The sequence below is a fragment of the Falco cherrug genome, chromosome 2 (assembly GCF_023634085.1).
Source record: "Falco cherrug isolate bFalChe1 chromosome 2, bFalChe1.pri, whole genome shotgun sequence".
NCBI lineage: Eukaryota > Metazoa > Chordata > Aves > Falconiformes > Falconidae > Falco > Falco cherrug.
Genome location: NC_073698.1, coordinates 70,587,614 through 70,610,586, shown reverse-complemented (window position 1 = coordinate 70,610,586; position 22,973 = coordinate 70,587,614). Strand labels below are relative to the sequence as shown.

At 44.4% G+C, this 22,973-nt stretch overlaps 1 protein-coding gene and 1 long non-coding RNA gene across 3 annotated transcripts in view; both read right to left on the bottom strand.

Moving 5' to 3' along the window:
• Window positions 1-3,170: 3,170 nt before the first annotated feature.
• Window positions 3,171-4,788, bottom strand: LOC114017417 (uncharacterized). Of its 2 annotated transcripts, none has more exons than XR_003562473.2 (3): window positions 4,475-4,788; window positions 3,901-4,040; window positions 3,171-3,369 (listed from the first exon to the last, which is right to left on the bottom strand). It is a non-coding gene; the product is annotated as an uncharacterized LOC114017417 (long non-coding RNA). The 2 variants fall into 2 exon arrangements; XR_003562474.2 differs by having other exon boundaries at window positions 3,901-4,030.
• A 9,887-nt stretch (window positions 4,789-14,675) lies between these two features.
• Window positions 14,676-22,973, bottom strand: part of CRACDL (CRACD like) — a 70,258-nt gene continuing 61,960 nt past the window's right edge. Inside the window, exons 9-11 of the mRNA XM_055702740.1 lie at window positions 19,100-19,299; window positions 17,244-17,379; window positions 14,676-16,451 (exon numbers count right to left, since the gene is read on the bottom strand). Coding sequence (XP_055558715.1) covers window positions 16,306-16,451; window positions 17,244-17,379; window positions 19,100-19,299 — 482 coding nt within the window. The 3' untranslated portion in view covers window positions 14,676-16,305. The remainder of the gene's footprint in view (window positions 16,452-17,243; window positions 17,380-19,099; window positions 19,300-22,973) is intronic.

The following is a 22,973-nucleotide window of genomic DNA, read 5'->3' as shown; positions in this document are numbered from 1 at the left end:
GTTAAATGAACCTTCTGTCCTTTGTATGGTTCACAAGTGTGGTTCTGCGGAGGGTGTTTGCGCTGTGATGGTATGTGTGCTGCCCACGAGGCTGTTGAACAGGTACAGCTTCAGAGGTGTGAAAATGAGCTCACTTTCCCCCAGAGGGCTGTTACTGCTGCATTTTTCAACCTGTGAAAGAATGTCAGTGGCAGCTTTACTCTATGGGTTCATTATTTGGAGTTGTGACATATCTGTTCTGGAAGTAATCCCCTATCTTCAGTGGTTTGTTTCATGTGTTCCAAGGGATTTCATGCATGTTTTAGGGTCTGAAAGTACCTGTTAAAATCAAACAGTACCTTCAGCTTAGAGTAGTATCCTATCTACCTCGCAAGAGCCGTACTCTAACTGGTAGCAGTGTTAGTCCTTTTGATTGACTCAATGGCTTCCCATTGTATTTTTTTCTCATCTTCTACCTAATCTATAGTATACATTTTTACACTCTGTTAAGGCTCTTATGCTAGATAGTGGCATAGTCCCCCACTTGAAATTCAGAAACTGGGGGGGGGGGAATCTTACTAGTTATTCTGTCTGAAGAGTGACGTTTAACAAGTCTCCATAGATTATTTTAACTGATGCTTAAACATCATAGTATATTTACACATGTGGGTACCTGCACAGCAGCCCTCAGTGATTTTTTTCAAGCTTTTTTCAAAGTTTGCAGAAAGGGGCCAGTGGCAACTCAGGCAGAGCACAAAAAGCAGCTCAGGAGAACTTTGCAAGATCTTAACATCTAGGCTGTTTTGCAATTTTATTCATTGAGTGGTAAGAATTTATTATGTAAATGTGTGCTTCAATTCTTCCTTTTATAAAGAAGTGGAATGAGGTGGATTTTTTTATTGAAAAACAAGTTCAGCACAATAACTTCCAAACCAAAAATAGTGCGTGTCCTTACACAGAGACATCTATGGCAGAATTTTCTGTAGAGATCCCAACAAGCTAAAAACATTAGAGCCACCATTGTTTGCCTCTAATAGATTAGTGTTGCTTAGGGGTATGAATTTTTGCATGTCTGTGCTGGAAAAAGAACCTGGTGGAGACGTTTTCATATAAAAGTCCTTTTGTCAGGAGAGCTTAGTCTGCTGAAGAAAAGGCTCTGTTACAAGATGAGTTTAATGAGAGTTATTTTACAAGAACTGTCTGAGCCTTCATACTTTTTGTTCTTTCACCAATTGAACATTTGCATTAGGAAGTTTTGCAGACTGGACCTTGACAGTATCCAATTAACTATTAACTTCCCCAAACAATACAGTAAGCACAGTGTGGTTGTTTCTCAGTTTCTGTGATATCTTCCCCTGAAGTTCGTTTCCTGAGAAGGAAGGCAAAGTTCAAGACAGAAACAAAAAATTCAACATTGCCCTCATCTGACCTATTACAGGAATAGTCAAATGTCTCTTGGCATATTCTGCTGCTTGATGTGTGGAAAAAGTACATGTGAAGGAAAAAGCTGCAGCTGCCAGAGGAAAGGAGTTGGGGCTGTTTGGCTGACACCAAAATGTCGCTTGCTTCTGGTAAGAGTGGCAGCTCCCTTTTAGGCCTGAACAAGACTTAATGCCCACAAATTTCCAAATTCTTTCTTCCTGCTGAGTTATTCTTTCATCCTGCAGGTACTGCTGTTCCAACTGGACTATTAGTCTGAAATTGGAGAAGATGAAGCACTTCCAAACAAACACTTTGTGTTTAAATGGAAGTGTTAAGGTGCAGATGCTGTAACAACCATAATGAGAGACATTTGTGGGGAGAAATTGTTTTTAACATATGTGAAGTTTAGATCCTTAGTGTTCCAGCTTGCTTGTTGAAAAAAAGACCAAAGAGCTTGCTATTGTATAGCAGCAGGACCCAAAACACAAGAGAGAAATGCATAAACATATTTCAACAGAGGGAAGATTTCATGCTGGGAAATTTTTGCTAAGGTATTGCCTAAATGTCAGAGTAAAGACAAAGCGTCAAAAGATGCTCCAGGCCAGGCCTGCCATAATTTCACATGCTGCAGTGACTGTTTCTGGCACACCTGGGCAGTTGACTTCTGTAGGGCTGCACAGTTGTTGCCGTTCATCAGATTCGGAGCTTGTTTTATGCAAGCCCTTTTCCCGACTCCTTCAGAAGAAAAACACCAGTGTTGTCCTTGCATTTCAGCATGCTTATGTTCTGGCTTTCCGAGGCACTAGGAAAGATACAGGAAGGTAGAGTGCTTGGCAGTGGCAGCGTAGGTCTTAATGGCTGCTTGGCTGAAAAATGGCCAGCTGAAAAGTGTCTGTGTCTCCTGATGAGAACTGAGTTCTCTCCCAGAGTCAAGTTTTATTCCCAGCCTGCCACTAACCCTGTTTTTTAACAGAGCAAACATTTGGGACTTTCAGTGTTTCTACCTCCATTTCACCTCAGTTTTGCTTTTTTGGACTGTAAGCCTTTCATGACTGAATCGTTTTTGCTGTATGCTAGCTGAGCACCTCGCTCAGTGAGGCTGTGTTTCTGCTGGGCCTTTGCTACACTCCCATACCAACAATAAAAAGAGGGGCACAAATACACCCAGTGTGTATTGCGGAAGGGTTGGCAATGGTTGTCTGCTGCCTCTGCAGTCTTAGACTCCTCTTAGTCTCCGACTAAGGTCATCTGCCGTCCCTACAGCAGTCAGCTGGTGAAAGGAAAAGCAAACTCCCCATCAACCACCTTCTTAAAGGAGCTGTGTGTTGAGGAGCCGGGCTTTGAGTCATGGTGCAGCGTGGCCGAGCCTTGAGGCCCTCACCTGGCACCATGTCAGGGCAGCAGGAGACCGAGGGGAGGGAAAAGGGAAGGGAAGCTTTCTCATTCCCTCCCTATGACTAGGTAAAACAGTGCATGAGTAACAATACAGAAGGTTTTCCAATCTCAGAGACAGGTTTGATGCTCATGCAAATCCAGATCCCGCTACTGTTTTATAGACATAAACTGAAACAAATGCTTCAGTGGCTGAGCTGGTTTGCAAAAGAGAATTTTTGTTTTGTAGTATTGTAAACTTACTTTATACACAAAGCTGCTGGATGTATACGGTTCATGTATACATGTGTGACTTGTGTAGCACCTATTGTTGTGCTAATACTCAACAAATAAAGGGATGTAGATAATTACATTAAAATGTGATTGCGGCTACAAATGCTTAGTAGCAAAAAAATGCCACATTTGGGTAATCTTTATTCTGCCTTTTCTGTAACTACATTATGAAGTTTTGTAGTCTTTTGTTAGATGTTGTGATGCTGCTTCTCCACACGCAGCTGTGTCTCACTCAGAAGTCAGGTGTGACAGTGCTGTCCTTTCCAGTAGGTAAATTGTTGGTCCATTTTAACAAGATAAAACCTGAGGTGGGAGAGAGCAAATAATCTAAGAAGTCTCTCAGGGAGGTAGGAACAGAGCTCCGTCTCCAAACTCATGTTTTTCTACCCTCACCCCCACATTACTGTCATTTTACTCACTGTGTAGGTTCTGTCTGAGCCGCAAATGCCTCTGCCATATGCTCAGAGGTGATGAACATTTACATTTATCAATCTCCTTCTGAAGGCAGAGGCTTTTAAATGCATTCCTACTATTACATAAACATAAACCTGGAAACTGTGAAGTTCATATTGTGCCAATATTGCTGAGGTCCAATGCCTGGGTAAAGAGCAGTCAGATGAAGTTAGTACTGAAGAGATAGTCCAAGCAGAAGGAAATCATGTAAAGAATTAAGGTTTTGATTGCCAGCTCTTTTTCAACATGCCTGCTTCATGGTATTCTCTTAATTTTAAAAAACAGACATTTTTTTCAGGGGAATTTTGAGAACGAGATTTTGTGCATTGGACATCTTCATCATAAGCAAAACACACTGAGATGATGTCGTCTTTAACTTACCTTGGGATACTTTGGTGGTTGGTCCGCCAACAGCAGGGAAGGATGCCGTTAAAGGGAAGTCTGAATCAGGTCCTCAGCAAGTACAGGTTTCTGAAGGTCGTCTTCTTCTGAAGGTCTGTTTCACACTTGCCTAAGCAAAACTAAATATAGGTCCAGACAGCATGGGGAAAGAATCCAAGTCAACTTGCACGGGGAAAAATAAGATATTTCAGAAGAGTTTGTCAAAATCCAGCACAGAGTCTCATTGGTAGATGAAACTTTGACAAACTGACTCCTGTAAGACTCTTAATTATTTTGTGCCGAACTGTTACAGACTATAACGATTTTCTAGCTCTACCCACTGCAAATGCCCAGATACCTACTTGAACAATGCAGTTAATGCTCTAGCATATTTTCCAAAGATGTGGAGTTTTGTAAAACCTGAGCTAAAATCTGCAAAGACAATGCAAATCTAAACTTCTGACTGCCAAAAAACACGGACTAAAACGTTACACTCCAGACTTCTGGTACAAGCTCCCCTGCCAAAGAGTGGGCTGGCTGCACATTAGTCTTTGCATCACATTTTTTGTCTCACCTGTGTTCTTGTCTAACCCAGCCTGCCTCTTCCTCATCAGTCCTCCTTCCCACGGGAAGGCCAGCTTGTGCAGGATGTGGTTCAGTCCACTTCGTTAGGACCAGATGTTAAAGAGTCAAAACCAGGCACCAAACTCTTGGCTAAAACCCAGCTCTGGGACAAGTAGCTCCCTCCTACTCTTGCCACGTCACCCAGGAGGTGTCTGGTCAGTGAGTATCTCTTTCTTCCGCTGCTGACTGAAGGGCAGATCTGGACATCTCTTGAAGACTAAACTGGAATAAAGCAATTGCTGCCGCATCCTTTCACTTTATGCTCTGTTTCTGGTGGGGGTTGATAGCTTGCAAAGAGCCATGCTACGACAAGAGCTCTGCAGATGGAGAAGTGGTGGGGAAAGCTTCCTGTGGTTTCTTGCGTCAACCTGACCTCTTTCTTCACGGAGTGAGCGCACTAGGTGAAGGATGAGCTCGGCACACGTTTTCTGCCACTAGAGGCAGCACGGGGCAGGGGATGAAAATTCCTTCTCCCAGCAAAAGATGAACGGGGGGTGGGGGGTGGTAGCAACAAGTTAAACAGACAGGGTTGGTTACAAGGATGGAGCAGGCTGCACCTCCATGAATTACACTAGCTGTATGACCCCTCTGCATTCATTCTTGGCAACCTAAGTACCAAGCCAAAACTGTATGTGTGGAACTTGATGCTGAAGATGATGGCTGGGTGAGAATTTGCATTGACTGCAGTCATCACCTGTGGCCTACCCATACTCGAGCCAGCATTGCCTCAACGGGCAAAGAGGCATAGCCCTCACTCTTGTACCTTCCTTACCCCACCTTCTGCTCTGATCCCGTGCCACTCTCCTGTTTTCCCCAACTGCTTTGCTTTCATAATTCCATACCAATATTGCGAAGAAGAGCCAGAAATTGTTAAACTTGTTTACACTGGGGTGAAGGGGAGACAGATTCATGGATGCCTTGACAAAGCATAACCCTGCAACGTGCATCCTTCTAATCGTGTCCAGCCCCATCACGTCTGATACGGGTAAGAAGTTCAAATCCTAAGTTCATCCCTAATCATTGGTAAGGGGTTTTTGGTCTCCCCATCAACCTGCCCGGTCTAAATTTCACCCTGAACAGCATATTCACTGTGCATGTCATTCCATGCCACAGCAGGGCCACAGACGAGCGGGCTCCAATCCAGCCCCAGGAGGACTGAGACCTGCTGTTTGAACTCAAGGTACGTGCCAAAGTGATTCTGTCAGCAGCTCATTTAGGGCGGGGTGGGAGAGAGAAGGAATAAGAGAATGACATCTTTAGACCCCCTAGCTCGACTTACCTATAGTACATATTGTTAACTTTAACTTGCGTCATTCCAAGACACGACAAGTATTAACGCAGTCCCTGTGAGTGTGTGAACTCTGCAACACTGGAAATAATTATCAAAGCCACTCTTCATTTAAACTAGCAGAGCTGTTGCTGTGCTGTAATGAAAAGATCTCATGCTTTGCCCTACGGCAGCAGGGATCTAGGCTGTATTAAGTCATTCTGACCGGCCTTAAAGGCTTTAGTGATGGTTTTTTCATTTGAGTGTTATCTTTCTGCCAATTTACAATCGCATCACCTCCCCACAAAGCAAACTTTTAGTTATCCAAGCAGCAGTGGGAGGATGGTAGATGATGAGGAAAACATAGATAGGACAGGAGCATTCTTCATGGCATTTAGAAATAATGAGTGCAATTTCCCATGTCTTAGGACTTTTTAGACCAAGATTTTAGTCAAAAGAGAAATGAACCTTAGTCAGACAGGAGCCCTACCTGTATATTGGAATAACGTGTAAGTAGCAACAAGAAAAGCACTGCTGCAGCTGCAACAGACAATAAAAATGATAGTAATAACGTAAGAGCTTTGTGATAGCTCCATCCCCCAGGAACACCACCAAGGACATAAATTTTTAAATGAAATGGTGTATTCCTTACTTCACACCTTCAGAAGAAGTTTTAGTTTCCCACCTCCACATGTAAACTAGGTGTTCTGCCTGCTCTCAATTGCATGCAGATTACTCTCCTGGCACACAAAGGGAAACCAGCAGTATAAGAGCAATATGTTGATATTGTATTTTATTCCCAAAAAGTACTTTTCAGAATGACAGCTCCTACTATGATCCCACATGCTTTGCAACCACGTGGGCAAATGCTAATTCCACCCACCAAACGCGCAGGTAATAAAAGTGAATGGGACAGGGGTCAGGAGCAGGCACCTATCAAAGCTGTTAAGTACCTCTGGCAGCTGGAGCACACGAAGCAATTAATAAACTCTTTCTGCAGTTTGTCACATGCCAGTCATCAATGATGAGTTTGATAATGGCAATAGCTGCATCACTAGCATATGGCATGCCATGTATGCTGTTACTATTATTCCTATCCTGAGAGAAACAGAGCTGTAACAGATTACAAGGCTGACACATGCAGAGTCCTTTGCTTTTTAAGGCGATTACACTTTAACCCTAGGCTACATGGCACATGTGCACTAACATGTTCGAAGTCAGGCCTCAGGACGACTCCTGTTTATGAAAAATTAAACCCTAAAATCATCAAGGGCTGGATTTTGTCCCTGACCACCAGGGCTGAAGGAGGAAAAAGGCAAGGATGAGGCGGAGAGTATCACATTGCGCACAGGTGAAGTGGGCTTGTGTGGAAAGCAATGGCTTTCCTCCCCATCTCTCTCATGCTGCAGGCTGTGTCACAGCCCACAGCCCTACCTCTTCCCTCTGTATTTAGGTGAGGTTGCCAGCTTGCAGGAGGGTGAGCCCAGGGCTGGCCTGGCTCCCCAGGGAGCACAGCTGTGATGGTAGGTGCTTCTTTAGGGGAAGACATCCCACCTTCTCCTCGCAGACTGTGGCTGCAGCCTGGCCCTCAGCCTTACACTCGTGCTTGTCCTGTTTCATCAGAACCTGTTTATATTTTTAAATCACAGTAATACCATATCTGCTGCTAATTAGAGCCCAACAATACTAACTCAGTGTGCAAACAAGGCCATCATCCAAGTATTGTTTTGTGTAACCAGAATGCTGGCATTGTGCACATTTGCATAATGTTTAATTATTTAGTCAGAACATAAAATTTGTCTTCCTCTCAAAAACATTTCTATGAAATGTCTCAATAATTAAACGCCACTATGTTTATTAAGAGCAGGGAAGATTCATAAAATGCATTAGTCAGAACCAAGCAAGTAAAGTACATCTTGCTACAGTAGTCAAAATACGCTTGCTCCGAAGTAGGTCCCCAAGCACTGCAAACACCAGTGTGAACTCCTACATGCAACCAAGCAGAATATGATTAAAAGTGAAGCAGAATATGATTAAAAGCATAACGGTTCAGCAGCTGTACCTTGGAGGGGTCAGGGAGCCAAAATTCAATGGCTTAATTCACTCATTAATCAATACATATCATTTTGAGAAAACCGGTTCAATTATATTGAATCAGCTAAGTGAGCCCTGTGTTTATGAAAGGTAAAATTTGGGGTCAGCTGGGGGCTCATGCACAGTGCCGCAGCCCAAAGGCATCTGCAGGCTCCTGCTCGGGCATGTTGCCCGTTGGAAGGCAGCAGGACCCATGCGCTAGGCGACAGGACCACGTCTGTGTGGGACCTGGTAGCAGGGAGGGGTTCTTCATGAGGTTCCTCTAGGCAATTGCCTAACAGGCTGAAAAGAAGTAAAACAGGATCTAGGAAAGGAGCCAGAGGCACGTAATAAAAATATCTGCCTTGACAGCATAGGAAAGTTGTTCCTTCTGCAGCGTTTCTGCACCATCGTTTGCTGACAGGGAAGAGGGGCCAGCTCCAACCTCGGTTATTTTGGTGTGTAAATAGAAAAATTCTCCTGAAATGAAAGGTCAGCGCCTGAGCTGAAGTTGCTGAATGTGTTGAGGATGTCCCAGCACCAGGCAAGAGCCAGAGGTTCGTGTAAGCAAACAAAACTCCCATGCTGCAAAGGGAGAGACAGACGCTGGCTGTCACATGCTGGACTCCAGTTTGATCAAAGGGGTTTCTGTGCCCGAGTGTAAAAGCTTCACATTTAATTCAGCTGTTTGAAGGGAAGGCAGAATTCAGGACCAGAAATTGTTTCATGTTAAAGGAGTAATCACCTACTAAATTAGGAGGAAGTATGTTTTATGTCCTGACAAAAAGCATTCACCTCTAAAATAAAATATTTTAATAATTTGAATTTATTAGCTTACATATAAGAGAAGCACAAAATTAAAAAGTTCTTTTGTATAGGCAAGATGGAGATTTTTATTCTCTCTTTTACGTTTGGCTTTATACTTCAGTTGTTTTTCAACAATGTTACACAAGAAATTAAGCTTGTGTCCTTCTGCCCTCTCTGAAACTCATCAGTTACTTGCTAATGATTCCAAATTATCCACACCCATTTCTAAGACATGCGTATAGTTAAGAGGCTCCCTTTTTGTCCATCAATCACATAAAAGCGGCCAAGGAAGCCACCTCTTCTCCTCCCATGTCTTTGGTGTAACTTCTAAGACTCAGCCAGCCGGAGCATTGCTGCTTTGCAGCAGGGTGCCGGCGGTCGTGTCGGGAGGGGGCTGGTGGGGGTACCACTTACTTCGGCAGGGGGTTTGAGGAGCTGCTTGTGCAACGGGGTAAAGCAAACGGGGAAACCAGTACAAGCCCACCTGTTCGAATAACCACCCTCGGCTTTCCCCGCATGAAAACAGGCTCTGACAGCGAACGCTGCCTTTTCCCTAAGCCAAAGCAAAACCTTCATTCCCATCCTGCTTTAGGGAAGTAGGTCACATGAAAATCTGCCTCCCCCAATCTCCTGTCCACGATCGCAAGGTAAGATAAATTATATCTTCACATTAATCAGGGAAATTGTGGCATGCAAAGGCAATTGAAAAGCTCAGTGTCTCTCTGGAGAGCAGCTGACAGCATGATCCACCATCAAAAGCGCATTGCCACCCGCTGCCCCAGGCTGCCCGTGCCCCGCTCTCCCTCGGCGGACTGAGCTCCATAGCTGGGTCTGATGTGGAAAAAACGCAGCCAGGCTCTGGTGGCAGGTGCCTCCATGCACCAGGAAAACAAACAGAAAATCACAGAGCGGGAGGACGCAGCAAAGAAACGGGGCCTTAGGAATCCCGCACTGAGCAGGAAAGGTTGCCTCTGTTATCTCTAGCTCCAACGTTTTTTCTTCACCTTGCTTTTCTTCCTTTCGGGACTGTGACACCGCAGCACGCAGGCCGTGCCTGCCCGATCACCGTGCTGCGCAAAAGCACATCCAGCAGCTCTAGTGCATGGTGAACGCACGCTCATGTGCGTGTCACATGCCTGTCAGTAAAGGGAATTTAGGCTCACCTCGTACTTCTACGCCAGTTTACGGTGAGGCCTGATAACAGGAGGCCAGCGTGACTCCTGCCAGCCGGGGTTCATGCGGCACCGTGCCCTGTGCCGTTCGCAGCGTGCCGCGGTGCCTGGCCTGGGCTGGCCATGGTGTTTTGTGGCAGGTTCTGGGAGGGCTGGAGCTGGACACACGGCACCATTGAACCACCAGGAACCCCGGGGGCTTGAAAGAGTGGACCTACCAGCTTTGCAGTGCCAGAGCTGGGGTGTGGGGAGTGACTTGCACCAGGGCTCTTTTTACTTGGGAGTCTCTTTATTGTGCTTCAAAAGAAAGGCACGAACCAAACAAAAGGCTTCATTAAGCAAAAAGTAATCCCTTTTGCATACTCAAGGCAAGTGCTGTGGGAAGAGTTAAAAGGAGTTAAAAGAAGTCAACCCTTGTTTAAAGGAGTGGCCAGATGGGGAAGATGATGTCTGTTTTGTCTGGACAGGCTGAGGGCCTTATTTCTCTGCCCTGTTTGCAGGCAGCCTGCCCATCAAAATTATCTCCGGTGCTGAGAGCAAAGAGGATGAGCCAACAGCTTATTAAGGAGCCTCTGTTATTTCTGCTGAGAAAGGTGGCTTTTGTTTTCCTGAAGGGTTATTAGCTGAATTCTCCTCCTGTCACAACTGTGGATGTTTTCCTCTGCTCTTTCCAGACAGTTCTCCTTGGTTCTTCGATGTAGGCAATGGCTTGGAGGGGTTTACCAGTAGTCTTGTTACATTCAATGAAGGAGTAATAAAAATAACGTGGGAATAGGATTCCTTTGGGAGACATGATCACCAGAGTGTGACTTTGGGACAAACCTGACTGCAGATCAGCAACTTCTAGTTTCTGACACAGCGTTGAAATCTTTAGAGCACCTTGGGCTGCCACCGCACAGTCCCGTGACTGGAGCCGGAGCCCAGAGCTATGTAAGTGCTATTGCCTCAGCCCAGTGCCATCTGGTACCAGCTGCTGGCTGGGGAGGGCAGCGCGGGTGGTCGTTGGCAATAGGAGGGTCTTGCCGGATTCCTCTGCCTCCTCACCATCACTGATGGGGCCATGGTTTTCCACCATCTGGCCCAAGAGCAGCACGGGTGGCCCAGTTGCCTTGTCACCCTGCAGCAGCTGGCATGGCTAACAGGTGACAGCGTGGAAGCCATGCGCTGGTAATTGTCACAGGGGCCATTGGTACAAAGTGCCATGTTCCAGTAGACAGTGAACAGAGATTTCTTTCTTTTTCCTTTCTTTATTGAAGTGTTTCTCAGGCAGAGCTGACTTTCAAAGGGAGGGTAACAAATTACAAGTCAACCACGACATGAAATCAAACCATATTCGGGGACTACTTGCTGAAGTGGGTTAAGATAACACATGGTACCTGGATCAGCATCCTCAAATAGGCTTCAGTGAAGTTATGAACCTGCCACACACACCACTCCATATGCAAGTAAGTAAATAAACAAGGCAAGAAGAAGTCAACAGTGGAAATACTCAGTGTGAAGGTGTGTGAGATGGCAAGAAGGCAGGAAAATTGTCCCCTATCACTTGGCTTCAGTAATCTCTTACACACTCTTAGCTGCATTCCTAACAGTTCTTAAGAGAGTTATTTCAGATCCCAGAAAGGGAGATAGTTTAACATTTTCCTGAATTACCTTTGTTTTAGCTGCTTTAGGTGAGCTAGAGAGGTTTTCTTCTGGTAATATGGCCAGTGTACACAAAGAATTAGAATCTGCAGCAAAGGTTCTGCAAGATACTGCAAAGGAAAAAGATCTGCATGGACTACGAATATGTGTCCCATCAGCCTCCAGCTTCAAAGTGCAACATGATGCAGAGAATTATCTGGGAGTAATAATCCATAAAAATCTTCAGATGGCATTTATTTTGTGAAGTCAGACAATAAAAGATCCCGCACTATAAAAACTCAATGGTTCCCGTTGCTTGTTGAGCATCTTGGTGAACTTCAGGAGTATGTGAGCCCACTTTGACCTGTGCTCACTTTGAACTTAAATGCCTTCTCCTACAAGAGTTAATCCCACGCAGCCACATGTGCAGGATCACACAGGGTTACATTCCCCCTGGAGTTTTATGAGACGCGCAGCACTGCCCAGTGCTCACAAATGGCTTTTTTGGTGGGGGATTCTGTAACAGTTCATCAGTTACCTTCTAACCACAAACATGAAATCCTGTAATTAAACCTTTGTTACCCACAGCAGAGGGCTCATCATGTATACAAAGCAAACATTTTGGCAAGTTTATGATGCTCCTTGAGACTAAGAGGGAATTAATGACATTGCAAAATTAACAGCAAGCTGCTTGCTGTGCTGCTGCTGGATATTTTCACTGGCAACAAGATTTTATATTCCTCTCATCTTGAAAAAAAAATACAACAGATTTAGTAAATGTTTTTACTGTCAAAGGCAACACAGTGCAAAACACCATACCAAAGCAAAGGCCAGAGGGATATTTCGGCCTTAAAAATTTATTACACTTTGCTGTACATTAAAAATAATTTACTTGTAATTTTTTTCTCAAAATTACAAAACATTAGGAGGTAGCTAATTCAGATACTCCAACTAGTAAACTATGTAAGTCATAGAATCTAGTTTTTGAACTGAAAGATGCCCAGTAAACGATTTTGTTTGCATTGTGTGCAGTCCTTCACCACTGGGAAGGACAACTGCTTGCAGACTGTCACCTTGCTCATTAAATGGAAAGCCAAAGATGTCTCATGCAACGCTTCTGGGAGAGGAAATTTCTATTTTTCAAGTCCATTTTGTTGTTGTTCTTTGACTGTAATTCAAACTATGTTAGTTTATGTGCATGAGTCATGAACAAAAGGTGAATTTTTACATTTTATTTCCCTGTTAGATGTTATACGTCAACAATATATATTGCAGCTGCCTGAGCAAAATGGATCAGCCTGAGTCAGTCGTATTGCTTCTCAGCTGGAAAAGTACAATGACGTCCTTAGGAAAGCTGATCAGATCTGAAAGGCTTTTCTGGTGGTACTGAGTGTGACATATAAATCACTGTTCATACAGAGGAGAAAAATATATTTGTGTTTGAGTCTTTCCATTGCCACAAATAAGCCATCTGACCAAAAAATACACAGGCTCTAAAACTATTTTGCTTACCTGTTGACAAGACAGCTATAGCAAGACCTACTTGCATGACCCCTTGATTTAGAATGAAGAAATCTTGGTACAAAGCAACACTGTTTGTGAAAATCAAAATTCCCCTAGCTGCCAGAGCAGAGGTCCCCGTAGCCAAGCGTCTTCTCTTGCGCAAAGGCCAGGGCCATCGGCAGCGATGGGAGATTATGAAGAAGTCCACCAGCCACACCACCTCCCAAAGCCTTTCAGTCTCCCAAGCCAAGGCCCTGGCTTTTGTGTTGAAAAGCATTTAATGGCCTTTGTGTTCCGCTGATTTGTCTAGCTGCTTTTTGAAGTCAACTAAACCTGTGGTGTCTACAGCCTCCCATGACAAACAGTTTCAGTGTAATTACACATTGCGTGAAAAGCAGCGCATCATGTTGCCGCTTCTCTGAAGCATATTTTGAGATACTTAAATTACTCCGAAATTATGGCAGAATTGGTCAAGATCCTGAGTTTGTTTCACGTAGTCCTGGGCAGCCTGCAGGGCTGTAGTCCTACTCCCTTGGAGGCTGGGTGAAGATTGCTCATGGGCTTGTAGGGATCCACAAAGCTGGCTGTCACTCAGCGCTCACGGCGGTCGTTCGTACCTGCTTGGCACTAAAACCCAAAAGTGAGTTGAGCCAGTGGAAACCCTAAACCATGACCCAGTCAATGGCAAAATGCAGGCTGATGTCCACCTCACGCTTCTCACTTCAGCATGCTCCTAAATTCAGCTCCCAAATGCCACATGAGCTCCACGCAGAGCTGGTTACCCCCTCACCTCCTCTCCTTGACGTATCTTCAAGCGGGGGGGGACACGGGACTTGCTCTCCTTGAGACTGTGCAGGCCTTGCCATGATAGCTCCGCCTTTTGTCTCTTGTCATTCCTGAGCATCCAGCTATGAAAACAGGAGATAGTCCAAGAGGTTTGCACTCTTCCCCATACAGCTGCACAGGTCACACTGCAGGAATTCAGTCATGATTTGAACAGGGTTTTAATTATTTTAAACAGGGAGAGAACTGCAAGGAGACAGACAGTACTTTTAACTGTATTTCCTGAAAACACTGTGCTCTTTTCAAAGGGTGGCAATAATCAGAGAACACAAATTTTGTCTTTTTTTATATATTATATTCCTTTAATAAAGAAACTGCGTTTTTTTTCAAGATTGTTACAAAAGGTAACAGTGTATCTTAAAGCTACACTTTATGCTAATTTTATTACAGAAAGGGTGTTTTGGAGAGAGAGGGAGTTAAGATGCTTTTTATTGTATCTGAAAAATGTACCTATTTCTATGGTAGGCCCTGGAGTATGATTTACATACCAAAAAAAACCCCAAAACCACTTGAGATTAAGGGCTGTGCATGTTTGCTCATGGGGGAGCAATGCGAAAGTTGTTTGCACAACAAACCTCTGGGCAATTGAGCCCAAGGTTGCATGTCCTGTAATTAAGTTACTATTTCTGCCGTGGTTCGGTTTAACAGCGAGCTGTCTTGCCACTTCTGATATCAGCAGGTATGCCCACGCTGCCCGTCGTGATTTGTGTGAAGGAGAAAACCCTGGGACAGCTGGCAGAAGCCCGTTTGCTTTGGGACCACTGACAGCTGCTGTTGATGGGCCGGAGCAGGTCTGTGCAGCAGCTGCATCAGGCCTTCAGCAGCCACGCAGGCTGATTTCAGCAGCCACACAGGCTGATTTCAGCAGCCACGCAGGCTGATTTCAGCAGCCACGCAGGCTGACAGGCTTTATCCAAAGGCTTTGACAAATATAAAACTCGTTTTTCCTCCTCCTATTTTCCATGATGAAAGACAACCTGTCTCAAAACCATTATCGGTGTCTTAGATATCCGCATGTTCCATTGCCTTTTTTCGTTATTCATTGCAAAATGCTGTTGTCATTACTGAGGGAGCTCAGGTTTTCCTCCCCACCTCCTTGAAGAAGACAAGATTTTGAAACAGCAAATGCAGGTGTTAGGAAATCCTAGGCTTCCTAAAGTCCCCCTACTTTTCTCCAAAAAGAGAATGTTAATGTGACAAGAAATACAAAATCACAAATATAAACTAAGGTAGTACTTCACACAAACGTACGCAAAGTGAAATGCTTGCCCTAGCAGTGGGGCATTTAGTTTCAAAGCAATTCCCTAACGGGGTTTGTTGTTTGCTGCTCTAACTCACAGGGAGGTCTTAAAATATATTCAGAGGGGTCCTGATTAATGACCAGCAATGATTTCTCTTGTTAATCTTGTTAAACAGGTGAAGGTGAAGAACCTAGGAGACTTCATGAGCTGGAGTCCCAAACTGGTGGGGAAGACTGAGGCTGATAAGCATGAGAGTTTTATACAAAGGTAGTAAAGTACAGAGATGCTATACATTACTGGTTTTTAATGAGAATAATTAAGATTATGTAGGGGGTGACACGCGAAGCTGACACCACAATGAAGTTCACAGTTTTTCCCAGCATTTCTGTTTGGTCTCTAGCTCAAGACTTTCCAGTTTTCATTTTTTAACTAAATTCATATTGTCCATTGCTACTAATAGTATCCTCGTAATTGAGAAAGATGATTCCACGCAAAGGAAAGCCAGCTGCAACCAGATAAAAGCAGGAAAGCAACTATGGATGCATTGATGAGCTTCCAACTGCAGATCAGTCTCCTTACTGCTTGCCTGCTTGCAAACACTGTGCAACCAAAATTGCTCACAGAAGGAGCTGAGGAATTTTTATTCATGGTCACGCATAAATGTGTGTATTTGTGCTTCATGAAATGTAACCTAAGCCCAGAAATTGGACCACTTGTCTCAGTTAGGCAAGCACGCGGCTCAAGCAACACTTTTTAATGGAGTGCTCACTAGCAGCTACTCATGAACACCTCCATGGGCCGAACAGCTTTGACAGAAAGAGTGTCAGACGATCCCAGTGACACACATCAACAGAGTAACAATGTTAGTGCACAATTTATAAATGTAAACAGAGAAAATCGTAACAAATAGGAGTTTCCAGCAACAACAGAAGTTCAGCAGAGTTTAGCAAAGATCCTGTTTTGATGCAAACATCATTAAAAGCATAAAATGCAGGAAAGTTGTAAGGCAAAAGTTTTCTTTTCAAAGGTGTAAGTATGTCCTTAGCATAATTTAAGTAATCCATTCCCATTGCATCCTGATTGCTAGAAAGTTGAAGGTAAACTTTTTGACTGCAGCTATTGCACACTTTCTCCACAGCTGTATAATAAAACCCTTCTCCTGTATCAAGAGATTCTTCCCTGTGATTAGCTGGTCTGTAGAAGTTCAGTTAAGTAGTTGACTTAATTACAGAAGATGCTATTTGTTTACATTGTTTTATTTTATAATCTGTGGCATATCACTCCAAGCTTGTGATTTCTTTTTGGCCAGTTCCATCCATGATGGCTGATCTGGAGCAGCATTACTGGCTTTCTTCAAGTGGCTTATTTCCTCCTTATCCACCAGTGCTGGTGATGGAGCTACTGTGAATAAAACACATGGATGTTTTACGTTTGTTTGCTGTGCAGCTATACACGCTAGCTCTTTCATTAAAAACTTCCCATGCTAGAAAATCTTTACATTTCATGTGGAAGCTTACTCTGCAATATGTTATTGAGGAAATAACCATTCTGTGCTCAAAAGAATATGATGTTTTTCTCATCAATAATCATTTTTGGTCCCTAAGTTTACCCAAACCAACAGGATGACCTGGATTCCTTGCCATGCCCTGTGTTAACACCCAAGCCAAAGAAGAAGGAGTCTTTTCATTTGCGAATTCCTCCTTTACCCAGCCCCCAACTCATAGGAATTTCATCACCTTCCAAACTTCTGCTCTTCTTTCAAATTTGAATTTATCAAAGAGATTCAAAGTTACTGTGGGAGGACTGAATGGCAGAGAGTTTGTGATCACATCATTCCAGCTTGCTGAGGAAACCACATTAAAACTGAATGCCACTGGAAAGAATTTTGCATGGATTTTACATTTTACACTGGGATAGTGTGTTTGGGACCCTGTCCTGTGAAATGGTCTAGCGCTCTCGATTCACATTTCCTTCAACATGAGTTTTGACTACACTGTAATCAATGCGGCCAAAAGAACATGTCACCAAACAAACCCCCAGCTGTGAATGCTGAGAAAAGTTTGCCCTTGCTGATGTGGAATTGGGGAAGAGATTAGGATCTAGCCCCTACTAGTTTTCCAGCATACTCAAGCAGGATTTCTTCTGACAGGGTTGTGAGATAACAGCCTACATTTCAAACTTTTTGTTTCCTACCAGGGACACAATGTGACAATGAACTGGTTCTCAGCAGGGGCTCCTTCACTTCAGACATTGTCTCTCTCCTCTGTTCTTCAGAAGTGGTTTTAGGTGCCAAGTGTGATGGTTTGCTCCATTGCTGCTTCACTGACCCCTAGGCACAGAGAGGGATAAAATCCAAGTAATGCAGAGAAAATGAGACCAGTTTGGAAGAACACGAGCAAAGGGAGTGGATGTGGTGCCTGTGACAGTCCAAAGGCCGCACGCACTCATCACACATTGGTCCCCATCCTCTCACCTGTTCAAAAAGCTCCAGTGGTTTCATGTTCACATCCATGATACTCAGCCTTACAAATTAAGACTATCCCTCTGTGTCTTTTATTTATAATGGTACCTATGAGTAGGTTATTGTAATCTTCAATGCAAGATGTATTCCAAGTCCTCTGCACACCTCTACTAACATATATAGGATTTGGAAACTCCTTGTTCTCTCATGTTTCCCTTCCACCTCCCAATTTTTGTGGGTTAGGGCACTGTATTTTTGGACAGTTGACAGTAAATGGATTTTCCATAAAAAAGAAATCGAGCACGTCCTCCCGTGGATTTTCTTGCCCGTATCAAAAACTACTCTGAAGTGATAGTGCCTGGTGCCATGTGGGAGAGGAGAAAGTGGGAGTAGTACAGTGGCACCAAGTCTCACATGCTGCAGTCAGGATCATCTTGGCATGTTTTTTGTTGGCTGATATAGGGGGAAAAATGCATGGCATGAATTTTAGGGAACATTGCCAGCTAAAATCTGGAGTTTCCTATTCTGAAACAGAAACTGTATTTTGGGATCATTTAAACCCATGGTGTTTTAAGTGCTATGACAATGTTGAGCATTATCGCAGTTCATAATCTTGCCTAGACACTTTATTAGGTATTATTTTTTGTTAATCTAACCACTGCTATTTCTCGTCATCTAGAAGTCTTCTCTTATTCCAGGATATAACACAGCTATCTGCGTTTCTAACAGTACCATCTGAAACAAGAAAGTAGGCCATTTGCACTGGGAATGCTATATTGGCATAGGACACACATGCTCCTGCATCAGCGCGGGGTTCTTACTGTGCAGGGCGCAACACAGGCAGCACTCGCATGCTGCTGCCTCCCTGAGCTAGCCCGGTACCAGGGAAGCCTTGTTAGTACTCTGGATTAATGCCAAGTCCTTCTGCTGGCAAAGCTCTGTCATCTGGGAAGATCACCCAGGGTATCGCCCTGTTTTGCATGGGATCTTTGAAGAGGCAGCGTCAGCCCACGTTGCATGGCACCACATGGGCATCTGAAGTTATCCATATACAGAGAGCCAGAATTTATATCCTGGCACTTTCTGCAAGTGCAAAAGTTATTTTTATCCTATTTTACTTCTCAAGGCTCTAAAAATTGTTACCTAGGAGCTTCTGGGACCGAGCTGTTCATTCAGTGTTAAATCAGTCAGGAGGTTCAATGAAATGCTGTGCTTAGAAGGATAGTTAAAGAGAAAGTATTCCCCCTGTATTGAGAGAGATCTGAGACTGTACAATTTAGCCCCTCATTTGGGGAATTTTAGCATGCAATACACACATTAGATCTGGTAAGTGTGTACTGGGCACCTAAGCAAGAAATTTTACACATCTTGCATAGTTCCAGATTTCTTGGAAATAGAAAATTACATATCGGAACAATCAGCGAATTCTGCATCTGTAACACATTACTGAGAGCAGTGTGTTTGTTACTTAGGCTTATACTCATTAAGTAACTGTAATCGTGATGGCCTGACTGGTGATATAGCAGTAGATCCAAAGAATACAACAGGAGGGTGATACAAAAGCATCAGAAATTTGTACTGTAAGTACCTCAGTTCGTTCCTTCTCTTTATTCTGTTTCTCTGTATCCAACTTAATATCCGGAGCCACAAGTTTTTCCGTGTTGAGTTCCTGCTCCTGCTGCACACCCCTTTGCTTTTGCCTTGCTATGGAAATCCAGGCTGGCTCTGCAGGAGTGTCGGGATCTCTTCTGCAGTCTCCAGCAACCACGGGGGAAGGCACACTTCTCTCTGTTGACAGATTATTTATGTACACAGTTATAAGAAACAGAGTTGTAATTAGCTTCAGCTCAGACTTGCTCAGTATGCTGACTGGTCCCAGGATGTGACCAGCCTGTGTAAATAGGAATTCTGTTTAGTTTGGTCTCCGGAGAGCAATCTTCCTGTACTCACTGTTCTAAGTTACCATTCTACTGGTGAAAAATGCTTTGCATCTTTCTTTGGCTAGTCACAGTGTCACTGCCCTCACGTGAGGGTGATGCAGAAACAGGAATCTTCATTAATGCACCCATTTTCCAAGGTCTACCCTTCTGCTCCCTCCTCCCATCTGCTTTGTCTTTTAGAGACAAGCCGCAGATGATTCAAAGCTGGACACAGCTGGACTGTGGTGTTGCAAAGGCAACCCCCTCCCTGCTGCAGCTGCCCCCTGCTCCCTATCTTCCCAGGCCCAGGCGGCAGCAGCTGATGCCTTTGGTTTCTGCCTTCCTCCCACCCCTTCAGGAGCAGCCCCCTCACACAGCCCCCTGGTGCCTGCTGGTGCTGTGGGTGACTGAGCACAACAGTCTGTGGTGTTTGATCACACAGAAATACTGCTAAAACCATAGGATTAATTCACAGACTTTTGACGTGAGGTTTACTTTGACTCAGCCCTGCTGACACTGACCGTGCTCTCCTCTGGGGCCAGTCACTTCCACCGTCCTCTTCCAGAACTGAGATTTCAATGAGACAAGAACAAAAAAAAAGGCACTCACAACTGCTACCCAGGGGTGAGCAGTATCCAGGGGTACGGGGAAGTGAAATACCCTCTATTCAAATATTCTGTGAAGGGAAATCCTGTCTACACACTGAGCAGAACTGGATCAAGAGAAGAGCTTCAGCTCCTCTGTTGGCTCCAGCCCCCAGGATCTCCACTTTCGCTGGCTCACGCTGCTCCCAAAACTCAGTTTTCCAACTAATGTGGAGCCTCTGCATGGTTTAAAAGAGGACCAAGAACAGTACTAACATGCTTAGAACCATGATAGAGCCATAAGACAATTCAACCTTTCCAAGCCATTTCTGGCCACTAATGTACCCAAATTTAAGGAAGGCTATTTCAGAGCAGAAGGTAAATCCTCAAACCACGCATGGCCCTGCCCCTAGGAAAAGTTTGTTGCCTACCCAGCACCCTGCTCAGGGAGCCAGGAGGAGGCACACCCAGCCAGGAAGGACTAGTGCCCCCGAGACCCTTAGGGCCCAGCTGCTGTGCTGGTGTAGAGCTGGGCCACCCAGCCACAGGACCCTGTGGAGCTCTCAGACACGTTTCTGGACCGCTATGGTCTAGTTTAGAGGAACATGGCCCCAGTCAGGAAAACAGGCAAATGTCTCTGAAGGCATGTATGAGACGCCTCCTAAAGGCATGGGAGGTGAAAGGGATGAAGCTCTCCCAAGAGCTGGCGTCTGCAAACTCAGGCACATTATGAAAGCCCACAAACATTCTTTGCCCAGGGATTTTCTCAAGTCACTCTTGTGCCTCACCAGAGACAGACTAGTTATTTCATCAAGAAAACACTGTTAAGCCTATGTCAGCTAAAAGCCACAAAAAGAGAAAGAACAAGTTTTGCTCTAAGGCCAAAGCAAGACATTTTGCCAGATGATGCCTGAATTTCCCTTCACGTTCACCTCATGTGATCTTGTAGGGAAACCTCTGAAAGAAACAATCCAGAAAGTCCAGCTGTGCAAATGCAGCACAGATAAAGCAGGGCCCCTGAACACTGAAGGAGATTCTTTCCTGCTTGCACAGCAAGTTACTGCAATTCTCTGCACCCCACCTACACCCCACCTTTGCATGCCAGCAGCTGTTCCTCCCATAATCTTCTCCCCTTCTCTTCACTGGCTCCCCTCACTTCATTTTTGTCTAATTTTACAGAATGATAGAGAATAAGGCTGGGAGAGATCTCAAGATGTCATGCAGTCTATCCTTCAGCTGTAAGGCAAGATCAGTTGCAAGATCAATTTCACATAAATTGTTTCCTGACAAACATGTATCATCTAACCTGTTCTTAAAACCCTCCGAAGACGGGACAGATCTGAGAGTCTTCCCTGGACAACCTACCTACAGTGCTCAAAACTGGCACGTAACACTTGAGGTGAAGGACTACCCCACTTCACCTGAGATGGTGCCCTGTACACATCAGTCAGTATGATGAGTTTCTTGCAGAATTATGTTAGTCTTGTTTTGTATTTAGTTTGTCAGCTCCAGATTGTGTTATTTCCCCTCTTCCATCCCCCATTTGTATCTACGCATCAGACTATTTTTGCACACATAACAGAACCTTCTACTTGTCTGTAAAGTAGACAAGTTTTTTTCAAACTGTGGTTCCACTTTCTCAAGATAACCTTGACTTCTATTACTGTCCTCCAGTGTGCCCATAGCCTTTCCAGCTCAGTAATACTTGCAAATGTAACAAGCACACACTTAGTTCTGTCACCCATGTCCTTAAATATATTGAATAGTGTCAGACCTAAGACGGCCACCATCTAATATGACAGTGAATCATTAGCTGGCACACAGTAGCTTTGCATCAACCCACAGCAGCTTTGCATCAACCCAATGAATAGCTTCACCAAGACTGTACTTATAGGAATGTCGCTATGTTTATAGGAATGCCCTATGATACCAGTTATTGTGTGACTTGTCTGCTCTTGACCAAGCCACGTTGGTTGGATTTTATATCTGTGTTATCTTGTAGACATTTAGAAATAGCTCAAGTATTCCTTTCAGTATTTCATATTAAAAGGTATATAACACCCTTTCTCCTTCTCTCTCTCTTCTCCATCTCACGCCCCTTTTCAAGACGTGCCACCTTTTGGAGTGCCCCTTGTCTCCAACAGTTCGCTAAGATAACCACTAGCAGCTCAAGGACTACGAGCCCAACTTTTCTGAAGTATTTTACTACAAACTTCATTAGGATCTTCATAAGTAAACCCACACAGTTGAATTGATGTGATGCCTGCTAATGTACCTGCCATCACATCCCCTCCTTTGCCTGCAGGCCATGCCCTTGAACCCTTCTACACCTTTTTAGGTTGTGAGCAATTTGGGCAGGACTTCTTAATGCCTTGCCCAGTAAAACCAGGTGCCACGCTCCATCAGTTCCCAAAGCACTACTGTGGTACACGGATGGACTGCCGCTGCTGAAGGTGACGGTGATGTCTAGCGTTCCTCAGAGCTGAGTACATAAAGTAGCTTTTCACTTTAGTCACTTTCTACCCAAATTAGTAAACTCATTTTCCTAGCATCCTGTAATGAACAACCATCCAACAGTTACACTCAGTATTATGAAGATAATTCCGCACTGAAGCCTCCCTGTGCCCTGCTGGACTCATCCTGTAGCTCCATCCCAAGAAACATTCCCCTTCTCCACCATGTACCGACCTCTTCTCAGCCCAGAGAAGACTGGGTCTCTTCTCTGACTGTACAGCTACAGACACACCACCACACGCATTCTTTTCAACCACCTTTTTTACCTTCCTTCACTGCTTGTAATGTCTTGGTGCTCAAAACCACCCATGTCTTTACAGTGAATGCCCCTTTCAATCTACCCACCAACTTTCTGATGATACTGGGAACCTGGCTTCTGCTGTGATGCTGCTAGTGATGTACATCTTAGTCTCTGATTCAAAATCACCCTTTGTGTTTTGTCCCA